This window comes from Bipolaris oryzae (genome assembly GCF_000523455.1).
Source record: "Bipolaris oryzae ATCC 44560 unplaced genomic scaffold scaffold_93, whole genome shotgun sequence".
Classification (NCBI taxonomy): domain Eukaryota; kingdom Fungi; phylum Ascomycota; class Dothideomycetes; order Pleosporales; family Pleosporaceae; genus Bipolaris; species Bipolaris oryzae.
Genome location: NW_006911369.1, coordinates 1 through 21,050, shown reverse-complemented (window position 1 = coordinate 21,050; position 21,050 = coordinate 1). Strand labels below are relative to the sequence as shown.

Genomic DNA, 21,050 nt, shown 5'->3' with positions numbered 1-21,050 from the left:
GCCACGTGACATGCAACTAACACGGCAAAACCATCAAATCCTCCTACAAAAGCACATGACAGCGGGGATCCGTGACTAGACGTGCATTAAATGGGAGGCCTGACTCTTGCCTTTTCATCATCTGCCGAGTTTCTTCGTTTACCTATTGCAATCCACATTTTACTCATTTGATATTATCTTGTCGGATCTGATCTCATAGCTACCACCATGAGACGAGAGCATTGCGCTTGGGCCGCTGCCCGCTGAGGGCAGAATTCTGCTATTAAAAATCAATCAGGACAATGGAAAGCTGTATGAAAAGAGAGATAGGTACGAGACATCAGCCTTGTACATTAAGCCTGATTCACGGCTCCGAAATCTCGTACATGTTCGCATTTAAAGTTAAAAATACATGTGTCATACCTCATGTGTCATGTCTTATGTGTCATGCTTCATGTGTCATACATATCAGATTTGCCCTTGGGTATCACCGTGAGTCTGCATACCACCTTGTGGTATTGTTCCTTGAAAGTTTGCTCACGAAGCGCGTCATTCAAGGTCCTCGAAAAGTGCTTAAGCGGCACAGCAATGGGTGATAGGGTTTGAGTGTGATCTCTTCACTGTCATTGCATTCAGTGGGACTTCTTCGTTCTGAACCCACTACATGATTCAAAGTCAGTTCCTTTCGTTATAGCCCTGGGGTGCTATTCATAGAAAGGAAGACTTACGTGCTCAACAATGCATCCGCCATCCATACGGAACCGCTCAACGACCTCTCTAAACTGCTTTTTATATTTCACCCAGCCCTGAGGATACTGGAACGTTGAGCCCAGTGGCGTGATACTTGACAGGTCCCAAGTGAGAGAAAAAACATCCCATCCGGTGTCAAATCCATTCAACAATGGAATGCCGTGGTTCTGTTGTGGCAGTCTCAGGTCAGCTCACTTGATAGATCCCTTCCCCCGGAACGAAGTATACTTACAACATAGTCCTGGGCAACATATGAAAACGCCTCAGTGATATCAGGCTTGTAGATCAAAGCCTGCACAAAAGTATTAAACCGAGCTTTGTTCTGCATTTCTGTGGCACTGGGATCGCGCACACATGGCGCTGGCTTAGCGAGAGCTGCCCGAGGCTCCACCAGCACGTCGGTTCTGGAGTGCAGACCGGTTGGTGCTGCAAGCACAGAGACAGACGTAACAATTGTCGAGGCAAGAAACGTAAAGCGCATCTTCGAAATGAGTTTCGAGTTTCCCAAGCAATCAGTGTTCTAGGGTAAACGTTTGTGCATCACTTGAGGCAAACTGGTATCGATTTATACGTGTCTTTCCCCCCTCTTTTGGCGTCACGCTCACAGCTGAACTTCGGGAATACCGCCTCCATTATCCCAGGGTGTTTCTTTTTATCTGCCGCTCAATTGCCTCCCTCCTTTCCCACGCCACCAGAAATGCAGGGGTCGCTGCAGATATCGTAGTTTTCAGCCAAAATCGTAACAAAATACCATAGGACAATTGTAGTGTCAATTTGGTTAGTCGGATACTGTAATTCAGCACCTCTTTCATCAATCAACGACCTCTGAGCCAGCAAAAGGTCAGCTAGGTATGTAGCTTTGTTGTCACATAATGCCAAATTTGGTATAGCGCTAGTCGTCCTATCCTTGCCAGCTGGAAGCGGTTCTGTAATCATCGCTAAGGTAAATTTAAATTCCCACTTCGGTACCATTGACATCAGATAGATCAGCACTAGGCGTGAGTGTTGTTCTTTCTTAGCTACTAGTCACTTGGCCTGAGGCCTCTCCGGCTTTATTCCGGGGGTCCTCCACACTTACGGGAACGATTAGCGAATTTTGCGGGGAAACCAATGCTACTAGGGTTTACCCTAGATTCGGCAGTTTAAAGGGTCGGCTTGGTGGTCGGTTGCAGTCATCGAGCCTTGCATTATGGCTTAACAGGAGTAGCGTGGGTTTCCTGTAGAGAGCGAATAACATCAGCAAGGGCTGCTCGCAGCGATAGCATTAGTCCACATATCTCTTTTGATAAAGAGAAGAAGTGCCAAAGGTGGTTGTGCTTGAGTGATCTCTACTACGCTCAGCTTTCTTTTATGGACGCTTCTCAGCGTGCACAATATGATTTCTAGCAGGAACCTAGCGAATGACATTCTACTGCTCCGATTGTAGTGTGTTTTCGAGAATATTGCATTGCTTCACCCCTCGCACATCACTGCTCCCGGCCGGTAAGATGAAGTGAAGGTCGCTAAAAACCGATCGTTTCAGCCTTTCTTTGCTCCTTCGGCAGTTGCTTTGCATCAGGAAATTGATAGTATGCGTTTCGGCAATTGCCATGTTATGCATGTCGCAGCAGGTCAGCGCTGGGACGGGTCGGCAATTGGATGAGATGTCAGCTTTTGCATACCGGCCGGTTGTTTATTTACATGTAGTCACGTGCCTCGAGTCATTCCTAGTGGCATCGAGTTGCAAAGACCGCAACATATTTCACTACATCGACATAATCACTTGGTTTTGTTGGACTAGACAAAAGATGATATTCTCTTGTTTTTTGGCTTGGCTATATTATTGTTTAGACATTTAGCGTATAGTAATTGCTTGTCGCTTCATCACTGCAAGCGTATCTAGAAGTCTCTATCCAGCCTGACTTGAAGATTATACTTTAGCGTTCCCGCCTTGTATGCATTATTTCTGTGGTTGCATGTTGTGCAATCGTGACGGTTTGTATATAGATATGAGACCTCGGCTATGTCATCGGTTCGTTAAATGATTACGACGGCGACCAGCAATCAGATTGAGCGGATATCCATGCTATTCATCAGACATGGAGTGTGAACTGTATCGAACAAACTTCTGAGTACAGTGACGATCAAATATATATAAGTACATATCACACACCGCAGTCAGCAGCCTCGCTGTCGCGTGCCTTGTCCTTTGGCAAGATAAGCAACGTGTATGATTACATGCATCGTCTGGTAGTCTTGTTGCAATTTTAGGTGGGTCTTAGTATTGGTTGAAATGATTACCCTGTTACCTACCTTAGCGCAATATACGATCTTCCATTCTTTGTTTCGCCCACGGTGATTGTGTTTTTGGGTGATGAAGATGGCAAGGAGTCAAGGATCAGAGCGCACTGAATAGAAATATGGCCATCTAAACTATTCATATGCTGTGCCCTTCTACTTTCCTGCTTAGTTCAAACGTCTTGTATCTAGCCGTGAGAGATCATTGGCCACCTTATACGTACGCTGATCTTGAGTGGATCGGCGCAACACGTTTGATTGGCCAATTTTCCGCTTAACAGAGTTTACCAAAAGATATGTCACAATCTTCACAAAGCAACCAAATCCTCCGTTGTTGACTTTTTTTCGGACGATTTCAGCGATGGACGGACTATCTCGACTAATGGTTGACGTCATTAGCCCGCCGCTAAGCCTTATTTGGCACACTACGAAACCCTCCGGAGCCGAAACACAGAGCGTATGGGTAGACGATAGCTTCACGTGTCCAGAGTAAAAGACACTTAAGTAGTTTTCCGTCCTATTCTCAGCTCATTCACTCATTTCGAAGCTGTCCCAAGCGACTGGCCAAGTAAAACAAGTTGCCCGCTATGAACTACATATCAAGTACATAGCTTCCTAACCGTTGTCAATCCCAACTCAACTAAAACAAATAATAGATATCGTCAACTCGGATGCAGTCATCAATCCCCTCCTGGACAATGGCTACCTCCCACACGCGGTTATTCGTGTAGGAATCAGGCGCCAGCTAGCTGATCGCCTACAGTCGATAGCTACTACGTCCTTGGAGTCCGCTTACGAGACCAAGATGAAGTACGTCAAGCTTCTCCGGGAAAGGCCAATTGCAATTGAGACCGCGACGGCAAACGAGCAGCACTATGAGGTAGGGACGAGTGTCCTCAAGGGCATGTTGGGCCCGCGGATGAAGTATTCGGCCTGCTTGTATGAGAAGGGCGGAGAGACGCTGGCGCAAGCCGAAATTGCCATGATGCGATTGTATATCGAGAGGGCGGAACTGAAGGATGGAATGAGTATTCTGGACCTCGGGTGAGTTCTTAACTCTTCTCTGATTTTGCATTTGCTGTATCTACAGTACAATGGTCACGTGGATCAAAGGCGAACAAGCAATGTGTACGACATAAGATGGCTAATAATGGCTATAGATGTGGCTGGGGCTCAGCATCTCTCTTCATGGCGGAAATGTTCCCCAACTCCAAAATTACTGGCTTCTCGAACTCGAGAACACAAAAAGAATACATTGATAGCGTTGCCGTATCAAAAGGACTCAAGAACTTGACCATCATTACGGGCGATGTTGTCGACTATGAGTTCCAGCCCGAGGCATACGACCGCGTCATTTCTATTGAGCTCTTCGAGCACATGAAGAATTACCAGCTTCTGCTCCGCAAAGTAGGGTCTGCGCTGAAACCCGGCGGCAAGCTCTTCGTTCACATCTTTGCGCACTGCACGACTCCGTATGATTTCGAAGAGGGATGGATGACGGAACACTTCTTCACGGGTGGCACTATGCCTTCGGCTGATTTACTGCTCTACTTCCAAGATGACTTGAGAGTCAAGAACCAGTGGTGGGTGTCCGGTATGCATTACTCAAAAACATGTGAGGATTGGCTGGTTACCATGTTGAAAAACAAGGATAGTATCTGGAAAGGACTGGTGGAGACGTATGGAGAGGAGGGTGCGTTGACTTGGTGGAATAGGTGGCAGGTTTTCCACATGGCTTGCTCCGAGTTGTTCAGGTGGAATGGGGGTGATACATGGGGTGTCAGCCACTATCTGTTTGAGAAGCCTGCCGCATAGATTATGAAGGCAGGTGGGAGTTGTTGAAGGCGAGTGCAGACTCGCATAATGTTTAAGAATCAACCCCGTAAATATCACACCGAATTCCATGAAATTGTAAGATGATAATGAACAAAACTGCATCTGACGTGATCGCTCTGTTTTGCATTGATTCGAACTTCTTGGCGCTGTCCACACGGGACGTTGCAGCCACTGGCCGTGGTGTCTATCTCGAGTACTCCATTGTCTGTACAATTGCGCTTGCTTCGTGTGAATATCTTCTAAGCTTTCTCTCCACGCCCGACGCCCCTCTATTCATTGTTCAATGGTCCCATGGGTGCTTCCAGCCCAAAAGCGCGGGGCCGTCCTTCTTCGCGCGGTACATCAACTGCGCCTGTCAGCACTTGTCTCGCCCCTATCGAATCTCTAACATACAAAGAACCACATTGACGCGCCGAGACCCGTTGCCATGAATCGGTATAGCGGCCTGACCGGGTGGATATGAATGGGGTGGTTTGGGTGCGGCGCATATTTGGGCGGGCCCATGCGGGAGCGTGTGGGTTGCATCGTGTCTGGTGAGCCTGTGAAAGCATCAATACTGGTGCCAGCTTTGGGGAGTGTCGCACTGCGCCTACCTGCGGTGTCTGCGGTGCAATGGCTCTGTGACGCTTTTGGTGGGTGAGGTGTGATTAAGGTCGATCGCGGACTACGCTAACACTGCGGTGCCAAGATCGCTCCATCAACCGTCAATCGCGGCTTCTGCTCCTTCACCCGCGACAATCCCGACCACAATCGTCATCTCTACCCAGCAGCTTTGGCCTCGAGCCCCCCGCCCATGCCAGCGCCCACCATCGCGACCACACACTCAGCGCTGCAAAGACGTCGACCGATACATCGCGCTCACCCTCGCTGCATACGTTAACGCCGCGGCCCACTTAGCCCAGAGTAGGAAGCGTGCCTGCGGACCCTTGAGCATCACGTATTGTTAACACCACCGCCGGTATGGCGACTCCGGCGGGTGCCCCCCCGTCGCGCACCCTCCAGCGCCAATTCAAGGGATGCTGCAAGATTGGCGAGTACGAGATGATGCAGAAACTGGGCGAAGGCACTTTTGGTGAAGTCCACAAGGCGCGTCAGCGATCGACCGGCCATGTCTTTGCGCTCAAGAAGATTTTGATGCACAACGAAAAGGACGGATTTCCTATCACGGCGCTGCGAGAAATCAAGCTCCTCAAGATGCTGTCGCACGATAACGTCCTGAAACTAGAGGAAATGGCTGTAGAGCGGCCCAAAACCGAAGGCAGGAAACGTGCAATACTGTACATGGTCACGCCATACATGGACCACGACCTGTCAGGTCTCCTCGACAATCCCGAAGTCCAGTTCAAACCACCGCAGATCAAGTGTTACATGCTGCAGCTGTTCAAGGGTCTAGCATACCTACATGACAACCACATTTTACATCGAGACATGAAGGCAGCCAACCTTTTGATCAACAACTCTGGGCGATTACAGATAGCCGATTTCGGTCTTGCCAGACACTACGACGAACCAGTTCCACAAAGAGGCAGGGGCAATGGCGAGGCCAAACGCGAATACACTTCCCTAGTTGTTACTAGGTGGTACCGACCGCCAGAGCTACTTTTGCAACTCCGAAAGTACACACCGGCGATTGATATGTGGGGCGCAGGCTGCGTCTTTGGTGAAATGTTCAAGCGTAAGCCCATCCTCACAGGCCAAAGTGACATACATCAAGCACAGATCATCTTCGAGCTAGTTGGGTCTCCGAACGATACGAGCATGCCGGGCTGGAATGAGCTACCAGGAGCGGAACCTGTTCGCGCGTTCCCAATGAGTACAGGAAACATTGCGCAAAGATTTCGTGAACTATCGCCCCTTGGACTCTCGCTTATCAAGGACCTCATGAGACTGGACTGGCGGAAACGTATCAACGCGATTGATGCCATCGATCATCCGTACTTCCGAGAGGAACCATTACCGATGCGCGAAGAAGATATTCCTCACTTTGCCGACTCACACGAGTTGGATCGCCGGAACGCGCGTGGCCAAAGGCAAGCACTTCCCCCTGCGCCACAAGGCGGTACTGTAGGTGGCGGACCCAACGGAGAATGGACAGGCCAAGGTCCACCACCACAGCCATGGCAAAGCAACGACCGAAGATACGGCGGCCCGCAAGACCGAGGACCACCAGGCGTCGACCGCGGTCTCAGGGGCGGTGGCGGTGGCGGCTACGACCGACGAGGCTACGAACACCGACCGCCTCCACCCCCTCCCCCAGGCGAACGACGTCCAAACTGGGGCGGCGGCGACCGTGGTCACAACAACCTCCCTGCTCCTCCAGCAGACGGTCGCCACCCCCTGCCCCCCGTCCCCCGTTACGGCCCGGACGGCGCAGACCGCCGCAGAGGCCCCGTTCCCCCCGGCGATACCTACATCCCCAGCTACGGTGGAGACGGACACCGTCGCTCCCGCGAACCAGACGACCGTCCGCGCCGCGGCTCCCGCGACTCTGGCAATTCCCGCGAGGGTTACACGGACGACCGCGCTGATCGCAACCGCGCGTATCGCGACCGTGACCGCGACCATCGAGGCGGCAATAGAGGAAACTTTGTGCAGGAGAGACGGGACGGACGTACGCGATCGAGAAGTCCCGAGCGTAGAGATGCGAATGGCAGTGGCAACGGGAGGGGTAGGGATGTCTCGGATATATACAGGAGGAGATGATGGTGATCAAGGTTTGCTGTCTGGTCTTTTTCTTCTTTCTTCTTTTGCATTCGCTGTTCGTGGCGACCACCTGGCCCTGTTTTGTGGAGGTTGGGGTTGCGCCCGCACAAATGGAGGAGAGGATTGCTATGGTTGACACTCCCGAAGTTGAATGGAGGACATGGGGAAGAAACGTAGATCAAACGCGCATTTCTAGTCTTCTTCTTTCTTTCTTCTTCCCATTCTTTGTATTTTTAGGTGGACGCAGAGGCGGATGTTCTTGCCTCTGCGTCTGTGAAGTGCGAAGATGAAAGCAGGGGGGGGGGCATATCACACAGATTGGGGTTTCTTCGTTCTTCGCACTCTTTTCTTTTCTGCTGTTCTGCTGTTCTGCTGTGGAAAGCGGGTTGTGCAACACTATACACATATTTTGGTGCTACGCGCGTATAGGCAACAAGAGGGGCAAAACTTGTGTCGATCTTTTGCATTTTCCGGGCGTTTTTTTTGGCTTGCTCCTCTTCTCGATATCCTTGCACGCAATAGCAAGCAGCCTTTTATGGTCTTTTTTTCCCTTATTATTCTTGCTTGAAAAGCGGAAAGTATGGTCCACGCTAGCAACATTGTGGTTCAAGCTAGCTTCGTACACAGAGGCTTCTTTGATTTTGAGTGTCTTCTGGTTTTTTATCGTTTGGGGTTGGTGGGTTGCGGGTGAAGGAGTGCACGTGGTTGATACCATAGATACGAGTAAGACGCGTGTAGGATAAAAAATTGAGTTTGTTTGATGTATATATATATATTTTTTTGCTTTGATGACTTTGGATACTTGGTTTGCTATTGGCCTCGAATTGAGAGGTGGATCTGCGTTCGATAAGCGTAGCAGATGTAGAATTTGGCGACTTCGGATCTGGGTCTTCTTGCTTGCATCCCCCAAATGGAAGTGCTAGATCCGGCTTTTGTCTAGCTTTTCCTTGCAGTGCCTTGGACATGGTACCGTTGGCGTGGCACTGGGACGCAGATAGCGCGGGGCCATCGGGGCCTCTGCGTACGGGCTGCTTCAGGCCAATATCGTCTTCACATGCTGCCGGAGTGTAGGACTGCACTTGCGAATCCATCCATGGCTCAAATCTTCTCATGTAATAAGTTTCTTCAATAGCCTTCCCAGCTTCTCACTCCGGATCCCAATCCGGACGGCACGTGCACCCTTCACTCCGGACATGCATGACGCCCGTCCGGCTAGCCTCAACCAACCACTCCGCCCACTCAATCTCATGCTCAACAATTGTGCAATGCTCGCCCGTCTCAACCCTCTCTTCCTTCACCTTGAGCAGGAAATCACGCAGCTTGAGTGCACACTTGGCCATGGAATTGGTTCCACCGGGCGAGCTCCGGCGTTGCTGCTCAGCGTACATCATGCGCTCCATGCGAGTTAGCAGCTGCGCTTGGATGTCACTGGATTCCTCGAATCTGGCGACGAGCGCTTTGGCACGGACTTTGAGGCGCAGCGTGTCTTCTCGGGTCGCACGCGTACAAGGTAGAACGCGCTGGGGACGCGCGAGATGGAAGGACCCGACGTCACGCAAAACTACGAGATCGTTGAAAGACTGGTCTTCGATTGTCGATGTCGAATCTTTGGAAGTCGGCCGCGGAGTCTGCTCTGTTCCGTTCCAGTTGAGACAGGGGCTGGGTTGCGCAGAGTAGCCAGTGTCTTGGTCCGATGGATGCTGTTCATCAGAATCCCAGTCGCATTCGGTGTCTGGGTAGTCATCTGAGTCGCACATGAAGGTTTCAGAGTAGCTAAAGCCATAGCCTTCTCGCTTCTTCTTTGGCTTTGCTAGTTGAGGTGCTTGCGAGGTGGACTCTGAATGCCGGCGCGGTTCCTGAGATGGTGATGCCCTGGTTTGAGGTGGATGTGCAGAGACGGACCGGTTCGCGCTGCCAGTCATAGTAAGTCCGGAGAAGCTTTGGGTGAATGCTTCTTCGCGGCCTCTCCGGGCTGGAGGCTCATCAGGCGGTACTGAGAATGAAAATCTGAGTTCAACGTTTTGCGGCTTTGCTTGCTCCTTCTCTGACTTTGGTGCCTGTTTCTGTGTTGATCGCACAATCGCCTGCGACTTTACGGCGGGCGCTGGGTGTTCCATCCATGTTGTCAGAGTCGCATCCACATTTTTCTATGCAAAAAGGTTAAGACAACGGCCCAGAATCAAGAGCAAGCAATGCGACTCACCGGTCCTCGCCACCTAGTTGGTCGTTTAGTCTTGCCACTCATAAATCGTCGCTCCTGCAGGCTGACGGTTTCTTTGGGTACAGGGAGCGGGATGGGATCAAAACTCCGGCGCGTACTCAGCCGCTTTCTTGTAGGGCCTCTTCCCTTCTGCTCTTCCTCAGCTACAAACTCTACTTGTCTGGTTGTTAAGAAGACCTACGTTGACTGGCATGTTCAGAGGATGAGGGGTATTCTCGAAAATAATAGCTGACCCAATATCTGTCACAGCAGCGAAAAGGACAAACTCAATTCCAGTATGAGTGGGTGATTTTAAAGGTTGCTGTTTATCGATGGGGTGGGGTGTTTGGGGTACATCTAGGCGACTTGAGTAGGCTGCGCGTTGGGGTCGCGTGAAGGCTGACTAGCGCGGTTAGCGCCGAACGTGGCTCCCATCCTATCACCGGGGTGAATCTCCATGTTTTGATACACAAATGCCCCACCAAGTTAGGGTCCGTTCACAACTGGAATACTAAGTACGTGTGGATTTGTGTTGATCACGCTGCCATGGCGACAACTAAATGGTATCATTTTGAGTATCTCGTCACTCTCATCTTGCTTAGTATAAAACGAGCCCCTCATTGGGCATACATGCATCACCTCTTGCCGTTCTCCAGAAGCTCCACCCCGGTCCTTACAACACCAATAGCTGCACCAGTCTGGATCGCTTCACTACCGCCTCCACTTAGTCTATACTCAATATCTGCCAAACCTGACATCCATGTCACCATAACTTGTGGCGGCACATCATTTGCGACCAGCTCTTCGCTAATCGCCGTTAGAATATCTGCAAGCGCCAGTCCCTTCAAGGTCTTGAGATTGTTTATGGTCCGTAGACACTCTGTCATGTCATTCTTTGACAGCAAAGTTTCGATAATGTACTTGATGTCGGAAGGATGCGGGGCTGCTATACAGTCGTAGATGGTGGTTTGAGTGATTTGGTCACGCACAATTGAACTTGGGTCGACCGCGGGCTTGCCTGGGGACTGGAGTGGCGTGCTGGAAGCGTGGCAGGCTTGTAACACGTTGAGTGCTCGTCTCATATCTCCCTTGCTCAGAGTGACAAGCGAATCGGTGGCGTCTTGTGTAATGTTTACTTTCTCCTCCTCGATCACTTTGTCGACTAGATGCCTAATATCCTGGTCCTTGAGCGGCGAAAATCGAAATCTCGTACAACGCGAGAGCAGTGCGGGTGAGAGTTTGTGTGTATAGTTTGCAATGATGCAGAAACGTGTGTTTGCCGTGTACTTCTCCATGATTCGTCTCAGTGCCATCTGGGCGGTGGAAGTCATGGCGTCGGCTTCATCGAGAACAATGAGTTTGAAAGTTGCTAGCGAGGAGTCTCCTGCTTTGGGTGCGGCAGAGAAGATTTGCTTGGTACTGCTGAATGTCTTAATCTGCTCTCTGACTACCTCGATACCTCTGTCGTCTGATGCGTTTAGTTCGAGAACCATCTGCCGCATATTCTTGTTTCCGTATATGCGTCGTGCGAGTGCCAGGACGGTAGATGTCTTTCCGGTTCCGGGAGGTCCATAGAGGAGAAGATGTGGTAATCGCTGCTGGAGTCAGCGAGGAGCCTTCGGACAGGGCAACAACCTTACGTTCGAGTCGACGAATTTGTTGATTGTGGCTATGATGTCTTTGTGGCCTTCTACGTCGTCGAGAGACGCTGGTCGGTACTTTTCTACCCTATGCAAACTTTAGGAAAGGCTCGATCGTGCTGCATGCAGTCACATACCATGGCAATGTGTCTTCAGCTTCTACAGGCAGATTGGCGGCGCTCCGCTTGCCCTTTTTCGAGTCTCCGCCAAAGCTGATGGACTTGTCGACAGGCGCATCAACGTCCATTTCATCTTCAATGTCTGACATGGTGAGAGACTTAATTTGTGTCAATTCGGTGTACTTTGTGTGATGTATGATTTTGAGGTCAGGTTCGAGCGGTGAGTGCAGGGATACTGCAATGTGTAGGATGCTGGGCTGGTGCTAACAAAGTCGGGGCAGACGCGCCGCGTGAAGAGACGCGTTAATTGGCGGCGGCTTAGTCACCCCCGCCCCACGGCTCAGCCCTACGAGCACACCTCATACAGTCGGCCAGCGGAGCTACGCCGTCACCTCCGCCAAGCTCAAAGCACACGACCCAGAACAACAATCTGCGGGCGCCCACATTCCAAAATGCCTGTGAGTCTTGAAATATTGCAGACAGACGAGTGCTGTCGAAGAAAATACCCCAGAAACACCATAACAGCTGACACCCCGCCAGGCCTACCACTCAGTCTTCCTCGATGAGCCCAACCAGCAATTGATTGGTAGGACTCTCCCATTCGACTTGGATGGGCAGACCCTGATTGACTGCTACAACAGGCAACTTTGCCCTCCTTCCTCTTCGCACACGCACTCGTGGGCCCGCTGTCCAATTGCCTGCTCTGCCCGCAGACGTCACCGAGCTCACCATTGAAGCCTCGCACGATTCCTACGACCCCCTAGACGAGGTCCTCGCCCTGTTCCGTGCCAACACATTCTTCCGCAACTTTGAGATCAAGGGACCAGCCGACCGTGTGCTCATCTATGGTATTCTCTATGTGAGCGAAGTGTTGGGCAAGATCAAGCCCAACATGAGCCGGAGAGAAGCTGAGAAGGTACGTGGGAGCTGCGACAGGAATGTGGAGCCGATACTTACTTAATTAAACAGGCCGTCATGAACTCCGCTCTTGATACAAACTTCGCAATTCCCGGTGATGCTGGATTCCCACTGAACCAGGCTTTCGAAGCGCCTTCAGACAGGAACTCGGCCGAAGTGCTGCGACAGTACATCATGCAGATGCGCCAGGAGTTGGCAACACGGTTACTCAACAGGGTATATGCAGACGATACCAACACCCCTAGCAAATGGTGGCTGAGCTACACAAAGAGAAAGTTCATGGGCAAGGCTTTGTAGTTGCTGCAGTATAGTTCCGAGGGCATTTATCATCTTCGAGCTTTGACAGTGATAGAATCATGGTTTGGTTCCTCAAGTGTTCAAGTACCCATATGACTCGTTTCAAAAGCTTGCGTGCAAATATTCGTGTTGTGTCAAAAAGTATCATCCTTCCATCCCTGTGTGTCTCACTCGTATGCTAGCTTGTGTGCTTGCGTTTGCATGTTTGACCAGGCAGGCGCAAACAATTGCCTGCTGGTCTTGAAATTCACTTCACTCTTTGTCTTTATCTTTATCCTGCGCCGCCCACTCTCCCCACCACAAATCCTCGACATCCTCAGTACAGCAGTATTACTGCATTGAACACCATCATTAACCATGGCTTGGATAGGACTTGGTCCCAACCCGCAGGCCGCTGTACAGTCATTGACAAAATATGAGGGTATTTCAGTTCCGCCTAGAAAATGTGAAGCATATCAAAAAAAACTGACGGATTGTAGAAGACTCGCCAGAACGGTGCGAATCGCCCTTGAGGAAATATTAGTGGTAATGTTGCATCTAACCAGAACGACAGGCAAGATGAGAACAACACAGTGTGCCCTGAGGACGAGCTCGCTTTGCTACCATATAGTACGTTCACATTGGACCTCCCTGCACCTTGATGGCGTGTATTTTATGCAAGCACTGACACAATACTGGTTAAAGTGCCACCACTCTTCGGCTGCGAACTTCCCCCCTGTGGTCTTATGCCCCAACTCGCATACCAAAACGTTGTTCAGCGCCTCCGGAAGTTGTGGCTTCTGCACGCAAAAGAAGACCCCACCGAGATTTCCCTCACGCACATCTGCGAGCAAGTTTTCGACGACCTTCTGGATGAGTCTGAGAAGTTGCCATTCGGAAAAGCGAACAAGATCACGAGACGCACGCCATGGCGACGCGAACAAGTCTTCAAGTTCGAGCGTTGTTGGGCGCACTACTTTGTTCTTGAGGCAAGGCGTATGAATGAAAGGAGCAGGATGACAGCGATGGAGCGGGAGACGCAGGATGTGCATTTCGAAGAAGAATATCCCATACCGACAACGCTAGGTATTCATGTTAAAAACCACGCGAATAGAGAGCATCTATGCCAGTTGTGGAGAGAGTGGCACAAAAAGAAGAGACGCCCTGTACCGATACTGAATCTACAAGGAAGCGCTGCGGCAGTGGGAGACAAAGCGGGTAGTATGCAGGATGACTCAAAGGAGAGTGGAGAGACAGAAAACGACTCTGTCATCTAGGCACAGGGCATGCTGTCTCTGGCCCAGGCAGAGTGATAGGTCCTGCATGGCCATGTCTTGAACCACTGGAGTAGCCGACGTGTAAATTCTTTCGGACAGGATATACATGTATTGGTTGCAGTTTTAAGGCAGGATTGAACATAATACGAATGATTGTTGACATGGCCCGCTATCCGTGTGTCGTTTTCTCTTGTGCATTGTAGAATTTTGGAGAATTCAGGATACGAATCACTAAACAGTACACACAAATATCTAGACAGCAACATTGTCGCCTTAGGTTGTGAGATAATTAAATCCTTCTATCTCGGCAAATCTGCCTCACATGTGTTGCCGCAATGCCTTGTGTCTAGGTCACTCTCTCCAAAGGTGAGGCAAATCAAGGATGAGGGCAGGGCCCTAGCCTCATCGCAGTGTTGCAGGCTCACCTTCACCGTGAGGCTTCTGCATTGCTCTGTTCACGCCGCACCACTACTGATCTAGTGATATAAAGTTGCCCCTCCTCACATAACCATCCATCCCTCTTTCTCTCTACTCAACCTTCAACTGACACTCAAGTCACCTTTTCTCATCCTACATTATCTGCATCGCAGTGTGCACCAACTACCTCAAACAATATCACAACAATCGGTGAGTGGTCTCCTTGTTTACGTGCCCTATTGCTGTTACTTATTCGACAACAGCTCTTCATCCCAAACCGTCAAGATGCCCAAGTGGACTCCCGAGCTAGACGCGATTGTAAGTAAATCATGCACCACTTCAGCTCCCTATGTCTATTTCCGCAGTCACTGACGCGCCTTTCAGATCCTCCATGGTGTCTTTGAGGAGTGCAACATCAGCTTCTCAAAGTCCCTCTGCATCAAGATCGCTGAGCGAGTCAATGATGCTGGGGTCGGTATGTTTGTTGTCCTTTCCAATACGCGTTTATCGCACTCCTTTCTCCACACCCCTTATCCACTCGCAGTTCTGATGTTTCTGTTCCAGAATGCACTCCCAAGGCTATTGAGAATCGCTTGTACTCTTGGAAGAAGAAGAACGTGTCGGGCGCTACAGGCTTGAACTCTGCTACGAGCACTCCCGTTCAGGCACCCGCCACTCCCAAGACACCGCGTTCTCGTGTCAAGGCCAAGGCCGAAGACCCCACGACACCTTCGCCCTCTATCAGAAAGCGCAAGGCTACTAAGCTCAAGACTGAGTCTGCTGAGTCCCAGTCTGAGGAGAGTAGTGGGCTTGATGACATGCTCGCTACCAAGAAGAAAGTGAAGACTGAGGCTGTTGAGGAGGAAGTCACTCTCGATGTGTCTGCCGAGGAACAAGTCTGAGTAAGTGGTATCCTTCACTGAGCGCTTGTTTATGTGATTTCGGATGCACGACTCAATCGTGAGGAAATGAGTTTTCAGGAGAAAAGTTGAGTGCTTTGTATGCTGGAGGATTCTAATTTTCGTCGTGGTGTATCGACCTAATCTGTCGTTGCAAACAGCACGTACAGCGATTGAGGCAGATGCACACATGAATTAATACAACATGTCATGGGTCTTTGATCAATGTCTCCCACTTTTCTCTCTACTTCACTTCCGAAAGTGCATGGTTTCCCTTTTATCCGCATGCCCATGACAACATTGGCTTCTTGTGCACTCATCACCTTCATTGTGACTCAGTGCCTTGTTCTGCATGCTATCCTCTGAACATCTTCTCTATTCAAGAGCTAATCTCAGCAACCTGTACTCAACCATGGTAATGCGTAGAGCAAGTCACATCTAGCCATTACATGTAGATAACTTACATGCAATTCGAATTCAATACCTCGGCTGGGTGGCGATAAGAAGTCGAGCGGATGTAGGCTGCAATTTTGTGAATGCTCACCTAGGTCTGGTATGAAAGCTCATGTGTAGCACGTCATATCTTCTGCGAGAGTATCAAAATCTGCTAACGCACCTCTCATACTCGTATATGTCGACTGCGGTGGCTGAATAAATCACCCAAGGCTGTGCTGGCATTTTCATGTCTACGGATGTGGCTGAGCAGCCATCGCGAGTGCGCCTACTTGCTCGCTAAACCCTCTACACCTGCTTTAAGGCTGCCCGCGGGATCGACACCTTACCATTTTGTCAGCGACTTGGCCCCTCTTCTCGCGTTATCGAACACCAACAATTCCCATTGGCTCCTAACCGCCCACATCAGCCGCAGCTAACGGTGGGGGCTGTGCATCCATCAGATGAACCGGTGTGACTCTGGTCACCACAACGGGTTTATCAGGCAGCCATGCTGCTCAGGCACCCGCTCCTCGTGAACGCTTTTTCAGCTCAGCCAAAACCAACGCCTTGCCTGTCCATATCCCCTTTTCTGATATCATCCATCGACCTATACGCAAGCACGAGACCATAATGACGAAGTCAAATAAGCACGGAAAGAAAGAGCTGAATCTTTGGCGAGAAGCTTACAAGGCACTCTATGCTGATGGCGCAGAAAAAGAGCATATGCAAAAGGTCCAGGCAAAACTGAGGAAACGACTCAACCAACCAGATCTGGATCTCAAGACTGACGAAGGATACAAAGTGATGCTATCGTTTATCAATAAACAAGGAAGCAAGCTGGAGTCAAAAAAGCGTCCGGAGAGATTCGACAGGTTGTCGCAAAACATGGGGATGATTAAAGAGTTGTTCGGGGCGGGTGCAGCAGTCGGTGGTCCATATGTGGCTATCCCCGTTGCCGCCTTGTTCATGGTTTTCTCCGTATGATAGATTACGCATGTCCCTGACTTTACATACAAGCACTCTAACATCCCAACCAGATGGAAGAAATATACACGTCAGAGAAAGACGCCATGATAGATTTGGCCGAGGTTGCGTCGGATTACTATGTTTATACTGCCAAAAGCCACGAGCGTGTCAGTATACGGCCCGAGGATGATGACGACATGCAAAGATTGAAGCAGAAGCTGCGCGTCGTCTATATTGGTTTGTTCAAAGGAATCATGTTTGCATCGGCGCAACTGGCAAACTTCCTATGTGACGACTCTGCGCCCAAGAAATGGTTCAAGAATGCAATGAAGATGTACAATTGGAGCGAGCAACTCCAGAATCTCAACAAGCGCTACGAGATGAGCCAGAAATGCTGTGACGAGATGGTCTGGCGTCTGACACTTGGCCCGGCGCCGAAGGCAGAAACCAAGGTGTCAATGGGGCCTGGTCCGCGTAATGCTTTACACTGGGCAGTCGCAGACAAGCTATATACCAGGATCGACGAACTTGTGTCGAAACAGGAATGTCCCATCAATGCCCTTACACCAAAGCGTTGGACCGCATCACATCTGGCGGCGGAGCACGGCGACACCAAGATCTTGCGGACCTTGCGTTCCGTACCCGGTATCGATATCCACATCAAGAACGTCGACGGCCGCACACCTCTTCACATCGCCGCGCTAAACAATCGCGTTGGCGCCGTAAAACTGCTGCTGGGATGGGACCACAAGCTGCTCAACGCGCGCGATAACAAAAACCGCACCGCATACTTGCTCGCCGCCGCAAAAGGCCACGTCAAAGTGCTCGAGGTGCTCAAGAACAAAGGCCAAGATATGAACCAGTCGACGCTCAAAAACGGGTGGACAGCGCTTCATCTAGCAGCCGAACAGGGCCGCGTCGACGCAGTCAAGTTCTTGCTCGAAAGTGGTGTCCGCAAGGATACTCGCACGACGGCCGGCGCATCAAAAGGCTGCACTGCAAAGCAAATCGCCGAGTTCAAATCTAAACCAGATGTTGTTGCGCTGCTTTGATAGAAGATACCTCGGTTCGGACATAGGGTGTCGAAAGCAGCACATACTGCGGTACACACGATTAATTCCTTGTCCGTTTCACAGATTGACATCTCCACTACCCACCCAGTCAACCATCCGGCATCTTTCCGCAAGGAAAAGATAAGCACTATGCGCTCTAGCTCCCGCGATTCCGGATTCCCATGCGTTGGACGATACAAGAAAAAAAAGCAAAGGAAAAAGTCCGGAGAAGAAGTTTAACATAACCCACGGAACTATTTTTTTCTATTTTGGCACGTCTGGCGGTAGGCAAGCAGGGGGGTTGGCACGCTGGGCCCCAAGTTCTAGATGCCACGGCGTTAAGAGTCGCAGAGGAGACGCCAATTTGCTTGGCTTGTATGCGCGGGCGCCCCGGCTTTTGCTCACAAATACGTGGGTGCTGATTGGGCGGTGTGGGTTGGGTATACTGTACTTCAAACAGTTGTGTGGGTAGGTTCCTGGGTGTACGTTGCTCGACATGTGAAGAGACGTTGCCTTTCTGACCTTCTGCGTTGAGGAATAAGTGAAGAGGTTTATTTCACACCACCAACCTATGAAGACACAGAAGCTGGTAAACGTCAAAAGTGTAGTTATAGCATTATCCTAGCCCTTATGACGTGCATTTTCCGACCGCACACTCCATGCGTTTCATGCGATATTTATAGGTGCCTTTTTTTGCTTGGATGCTACATCGTACTTTCATTTAAACACTTGCATACAGTAAGTCTTGGTGTGTATACAGCAGCCTGGCATGGGGGGGAATGATGGCGATGGGGAAATTCCGGGCCTTGACGTTTCGATGGGGTGGTTGCAGCGGGGAAGGCGAAATGTATGTTTTGTTGAAAAAAAAGAGGATTAATCCTGGTTCGCCTCCGGCCCGGCCGAGGGAAGTGGGAGGGAGGGGCCTGCACAACATCGATTCGACTGCTGTTTAGAGTATGATGAAAGGATGCACATGCTAGGATGGTGCCGCATTTTCCCTCTCTCTCTCTCTTTGGAATAAGGGGGCTAGACATCCGTATTCTAGTAAAGCCGCGGTAAGTTTTTCGATAGTAGTAATGTACTGTGCGTCTATCTATTTATCTGACTACCTAAGAATAAACTTTGTTGTTTACCTGACTTGGCACCTTGATGACATGTTTCTACTCTGGAGTTGATACCATGATAGGCATACTGTTGTAGGGAAATGGTTAAAGGGTGTGGCGCACCGTCGTAGGTTAGCGGGAGTGCAATCTCCGATCCCTGAGTTTAGTCTCCACTACTACCAAAACAGACTTGATTGCAAGTCAAGCCTATCTCGTGTATGTAGTCGCCCGACGGAACCTACTGAGCCACGATCTTGCTGATGATGGCGATAGTATTGATGATGATGTTATCTTGTGTTGGTGGATGTTCCATCTGCCTAGCTGAGCCTCAGAATGGTCAGCAGACTAGAAGGTGTTCGCAGCAGCAACACGCACGAGTGGCAATGATACAGTCATGCGTGAGACTGATGCTGGCAATGCAACGAGCAAAAAAGGTCAGCATAGCATAGCAAAGTCGTAAGTAGCCCGGCCTAGTCCCGGAGCCCACACAGTCGAGTCAGGCACCTACTTTTGACGTTATGTCGCGCGGGCCGAGCGACCATGGCTCCGCTGTCCTAGACCTGGCCCACACCTGCAAGACAGGGGGGAGGGACCGCGAACGTACCTGGGGTTCTCTCTCTCCTCCAGCGAATCCGGACCACTTTTGTTTTGATTAAGCGTTACACGATTCGAGGAACATCCAGGAAACAAAGGGCGTGACATCTTTCAAGAGACCGGGTGACAAGAGGGCAGCAAGAGGCACGTGTAACGGGAAGATGGTCCTGGGGAAGGATGTTGGCATAGTAAGGAACAATAAGTGAATACGTCCGAGATGGCGCTAAGCCTTTGCGACTTACTAAATTTTCCTTTTCCCCTTCTTGGCTTAGAAACAAGACCTTGTACGCATGGAGAGCAATCTGCGGTGGCGCTGGTCGTTTGACCGAGGCGCGCAGAAAAAAAGTGGTATAAGAGACTCGTGGATATCTTCGTAGACTGAACTCTATCCTCACGCCTACTCGACTTTGCTCCTCACCGCAGACAATCTCCACAGCCTTTAACTTCGAACTCTCGAAAAACCGACAATATGCGCTTTACATCTGTACCGTTCGTTGCCCTTGCGGCTGTTGGCGTAGTCAACGCCCAGGGTTCTCTGGATACCTGGAGCCCAGCTGGTACCGGCGACTGTAAGTTTAACTATATATTTCAAAAAAAATAGTACCTAACGTCTTCCCCAGCTCGTGGACCCTGCCCCATGCTCAACACCCTCGCCAACCACGAATTCCTCCCCCACAACGGCCGCAACTTCACCCTCGACATCCTCAAGCACGCCCTCAAGACTGCCCTGAACATCAGCGACGACGTCACCGTCCTCCTCCACACTGCGGCTCTCACCACCAACGCTGGCGGCTCAACTTGGGGCCTGGACACCCTCAGCAAGCACAACATCCTCGAGCACGATGGAAGTTTGTCGTAAGTCCCCTCTAACCCCCAGCCCCTCCAACATCTCACGCATTCCTATATGTATGGATGAAATGGGAAGATATGTACTGACGTACGCAAAAGTCGCCAAGACAACGCCCTAAATGGCGACTCCACCTCCTTCAACGCCACCATCTACGAGCGCACCCGCTCCTTCTTCACCGCCCCCACCATCTCCCTCCAAATGGCCGCAAACGCCCGTCTCGCCCGCATGCTCGATTCCCTCAAGAGCAACCCGCAATTCTCCATCACCCTCCCTGCTGTGGGGTTCAGCCACCTCGAGACTGCCATCTACATGATTGTATTCGGAGACCGCAAGGAGAAGACTGCAGTAAGGGAGCAGGTCGATTTCTTCTTCGGTACGTTTTTTCCCCCCTGATTTTTTCCCCCCGTCTTCGAAAGTGTAAAGGAAAGGATCAAGGCTAATGATAGAAACAGAAAACGAGCGTCTCCCTACTGAACTCGGCTGGAAAACTCCCAGCACCGTTATCTCGGGTGCGGATGTCAAGGAGTACCAGAGTCTTGTTGTGGCGAATACCAAGTATCAGGCTGATATCATGGGTCCTTAAATCACCCCATCTCAGCTCAGTAAGCGTTAATGTTAACGGGGATTCGGGGTGGGGCTTTTTCTTTCTTTGTGGATATATATATATATAACGTGTTTCACCACCGAGCGGGCCACCCCACCGAATGGGCCACCTCTCCACACTATTACACCTTTATAATAGTATTGCGCAACACCACC

At 50.5% G+C, this 21,050-nt stretch overlaps 13 protein-coding genes across 13 annotated transcripts; 8 read left to right on the top strand and 5 right to left on the bottom strand.

Moving 5' to 3' along the window:
- Positions 1-552: 552 nt before the first annotated feature.
- COCMIDRAFT_6515 (uncharacterized protein) lies at positions 553-1,210 on the bottom strand (the record flags this gene model as incomplete). Its single annotated transcript, XM_007691155.1, has 3 exons — positions 553-639; positions 708-896; positions 962-1,210. The coding sequence occupies 3 exons, from the start codon at positions 1,208-1,210 to the stop codon at positions 553-555; spliced, it is 525 nt and encodes a 174-aa protein (XP_007689345.1).
- Positions 1,211-3,593: 2,383 nt separating this feature from the next.
- COCMIDRAFT_6514 (uncharacterized protein) lies at positions 3,594-4,821 on the top strand (the record flags this gene model as incomplete). Its single annotated transcript, XM_007691154.1, has 3 exons — positions 3,594-3,609; positions 3,663-4,050; positions 4,167-4,821. The coding sequence occupies 3 exons, from the start codon at positions 3,594-3,596 to the stop codon at positions 4,819-4,821; spliced, it is 1,059 nt and encodes a 352-aa protein (XP_007689344.1).
- Positions 4,822-5,122: 301 nt separating this feature from the next.
- COCMIDRAFT_99075 (uncharacterized protein) lies at positions 5,123-5,367 on the bottom strand (the record flags this gene model as incomplete). Its single annotated transcript, XM_007691184.1, has 2 exons — positions 5,123-5,188; positions 5,236-5,367. 2 exons carry the CDS (start codon positions 5,365-5,367, stop codon positions 5,123-5,125), a joined length of 198 nt encoding a protein of 65 aa, XP_007689374.1.
- Positions 5,368-5,802: 435 nt separating this feature from the next.
- Positions 5,803-7,545, top strand: COCMIDRAFT_99100 (uncharacterized protein; the record flags this gene model as incomplete). The annotated part of the gene is made up of 1 exon (XM_007691183.1): positions 5,803-7,545. One exon carries the CDS (start codon positions 5,803-5,805, stop codon positions 7,543-7,545), a length of 1,743 nt encoding a protein of 580 aa, XP_007689373.1.
- A 233-nt stretch (positions 7,546-7,778) lies between these two features.
- COCMIDRAFT_99001 (uncharacterized protein) lies at positions 7,779-8,027 on the bottom strand (the record flags this gene model as incomplete). The annotated part of the gene is made up of 1 exon (XM_007691182.1): positions 7,779-8,027. A coding segment is annotated over one exon (249 nt), but the record flags the coding sequence as incomplete, so codon positions are not given.
- Positions 8,028-8,690: 663 nt separating this feature from the next.
- COCMIDRAFT_99105 (uncharacterized protein) lies at positions 8,691-9,943 on the bottom strand (the record flags this gene model as incomplete). Its single annotated transcript, XM_007691181.1, has 2 exons — positions 8,691-9,692; positions 9,749-9,943. Coding segments are annotated over 2 exons (1,197 nt in total), but the record flags the coding sequence as incomplete, so codon positions are not given.
- A 437-nt stretch (positions 9,944-10,380) lies between these two features.
- COCMIDRAFT_99050 (uncharacterized protein) lies at positions 10,381-11,653 on the bottom strand (the record flags this gene model as incomplete). Its single annotated transcript, XM_007691180.1, has 3 exons — positions 10,381-11,340; positions 11,386-11,482; positions 11,523-11,653. 3 exons carry the CDS (start codon positions 11,651-11,653, stop codon positions 10,381-10,383), a joined length of 1,188 nt encoding a protein of 395 aa, XP_007689370.1.
- A 303-nt stretch (positions 11,654-11,956) lies between these two features.
- COCMIDRAFT_6510 (uncharacterized protein) lies at positions 11,957-12,719 on the top strand (the record flags this gene model as incomplete). Its single annotated transcript, XM_007691153.1, has 4 exons — positions 11,957-11,962; positions 12,045-12,090; positions 12,146-12,420; positions 12,474-12,719. The coding sequence occupies 4 exons, from the start codon at positions 11,957-11,959 to the stop codon at positions 12,717-12,719; spliced, it is 573 nt and encodes a 190-aa protein (XP_007689343.1).
- Positions 12,720-13,252: 533 nt separating this feature from the next.
- On the top strand, positions 13,253-13,975 carry COCMIDRAFT_99022 (uncharacterized protein; the record flags this gene model as incomplete). The annotated part of the gene is made up of 2 exons (XM_007691179.1): positions 13,253-13,328; positions 13,404-13,975. Coding segments are annotated over 2 exons (648 nt in total), but the record flags the coding sequence as incomplete, so codon positions are not given.
- A 702-nt stretch (positions 13,976-14,677) lies between these two features.
- Positions 14,678-15,294, top strand: COCMIDRAFT_27489 (uncharacterized protein; the record flags this gene model as incomplete). Its single annotated transcript, XM_007691162.1, has 3 exons — positions 14,678-14,710; positions 14,777-14,867; positions 14,957-15,294. The coding sequence occupies 3 exons, from the start codon at positions 14,678-14,680 to the stop codon at positions 15,292-15,294; spliced, it is 462 nt and encodes a 153-aa protein (XP_007689352.1).
- Positions 15,295-17,282: 1,988 nt separating this feature from the next.
- On the top strand, positions 17,283-17,636 carry COCMIDRAFT_56232 (uncharacterized protein; the record flags this gene model as incomplete). Its single annotated transcript, XM_007691178.1, has 1 exon — positions 17,283-17,636. A coding segment is annotated over one exon (354 nt), but the record flags the coding sequence as incomplete, so codon positions are not given.
- Positions 17,637-19,314: 1,678 nt separating this feature from the next.
- COCMIDRAFT_99079 (uncharacterized protein) lies at positions 19,315-19,503 on the top strand (the record flags this gene model as incomplete). Its single annotated transcript, XM_007691177.1, has 1 exon — positions 19,315-19,503. A coding segment is annotated over one exon (189 nt), but the record flags the coding sequence as incomplete, so codon positions are not given.
- A 407-nt stretch (positions 19,504-19,910) lies between these two features.
- On the top strand, positions 19,911-20,874 carry COCMIDRAFT_37990 (uncharacterized protein; the record flags this gene model as incomplete). Its single annotated transcript, XM_007691168.1, has 4 exons — positions 19,911-20,010; positions 20,062-20,296; positions 20,390-20,664; positions 20,744-20,874. The coding sequence occupies 4 exons, from the start codon at positions 19,911-19,913 to the stop codon at positions 20,872-20,874; spliced, it is 741 nt and encodes a 246-aa protein (XP_007689358.1).
- Positions 20,875-21,050: the final 176 nt, after the last annotated feature.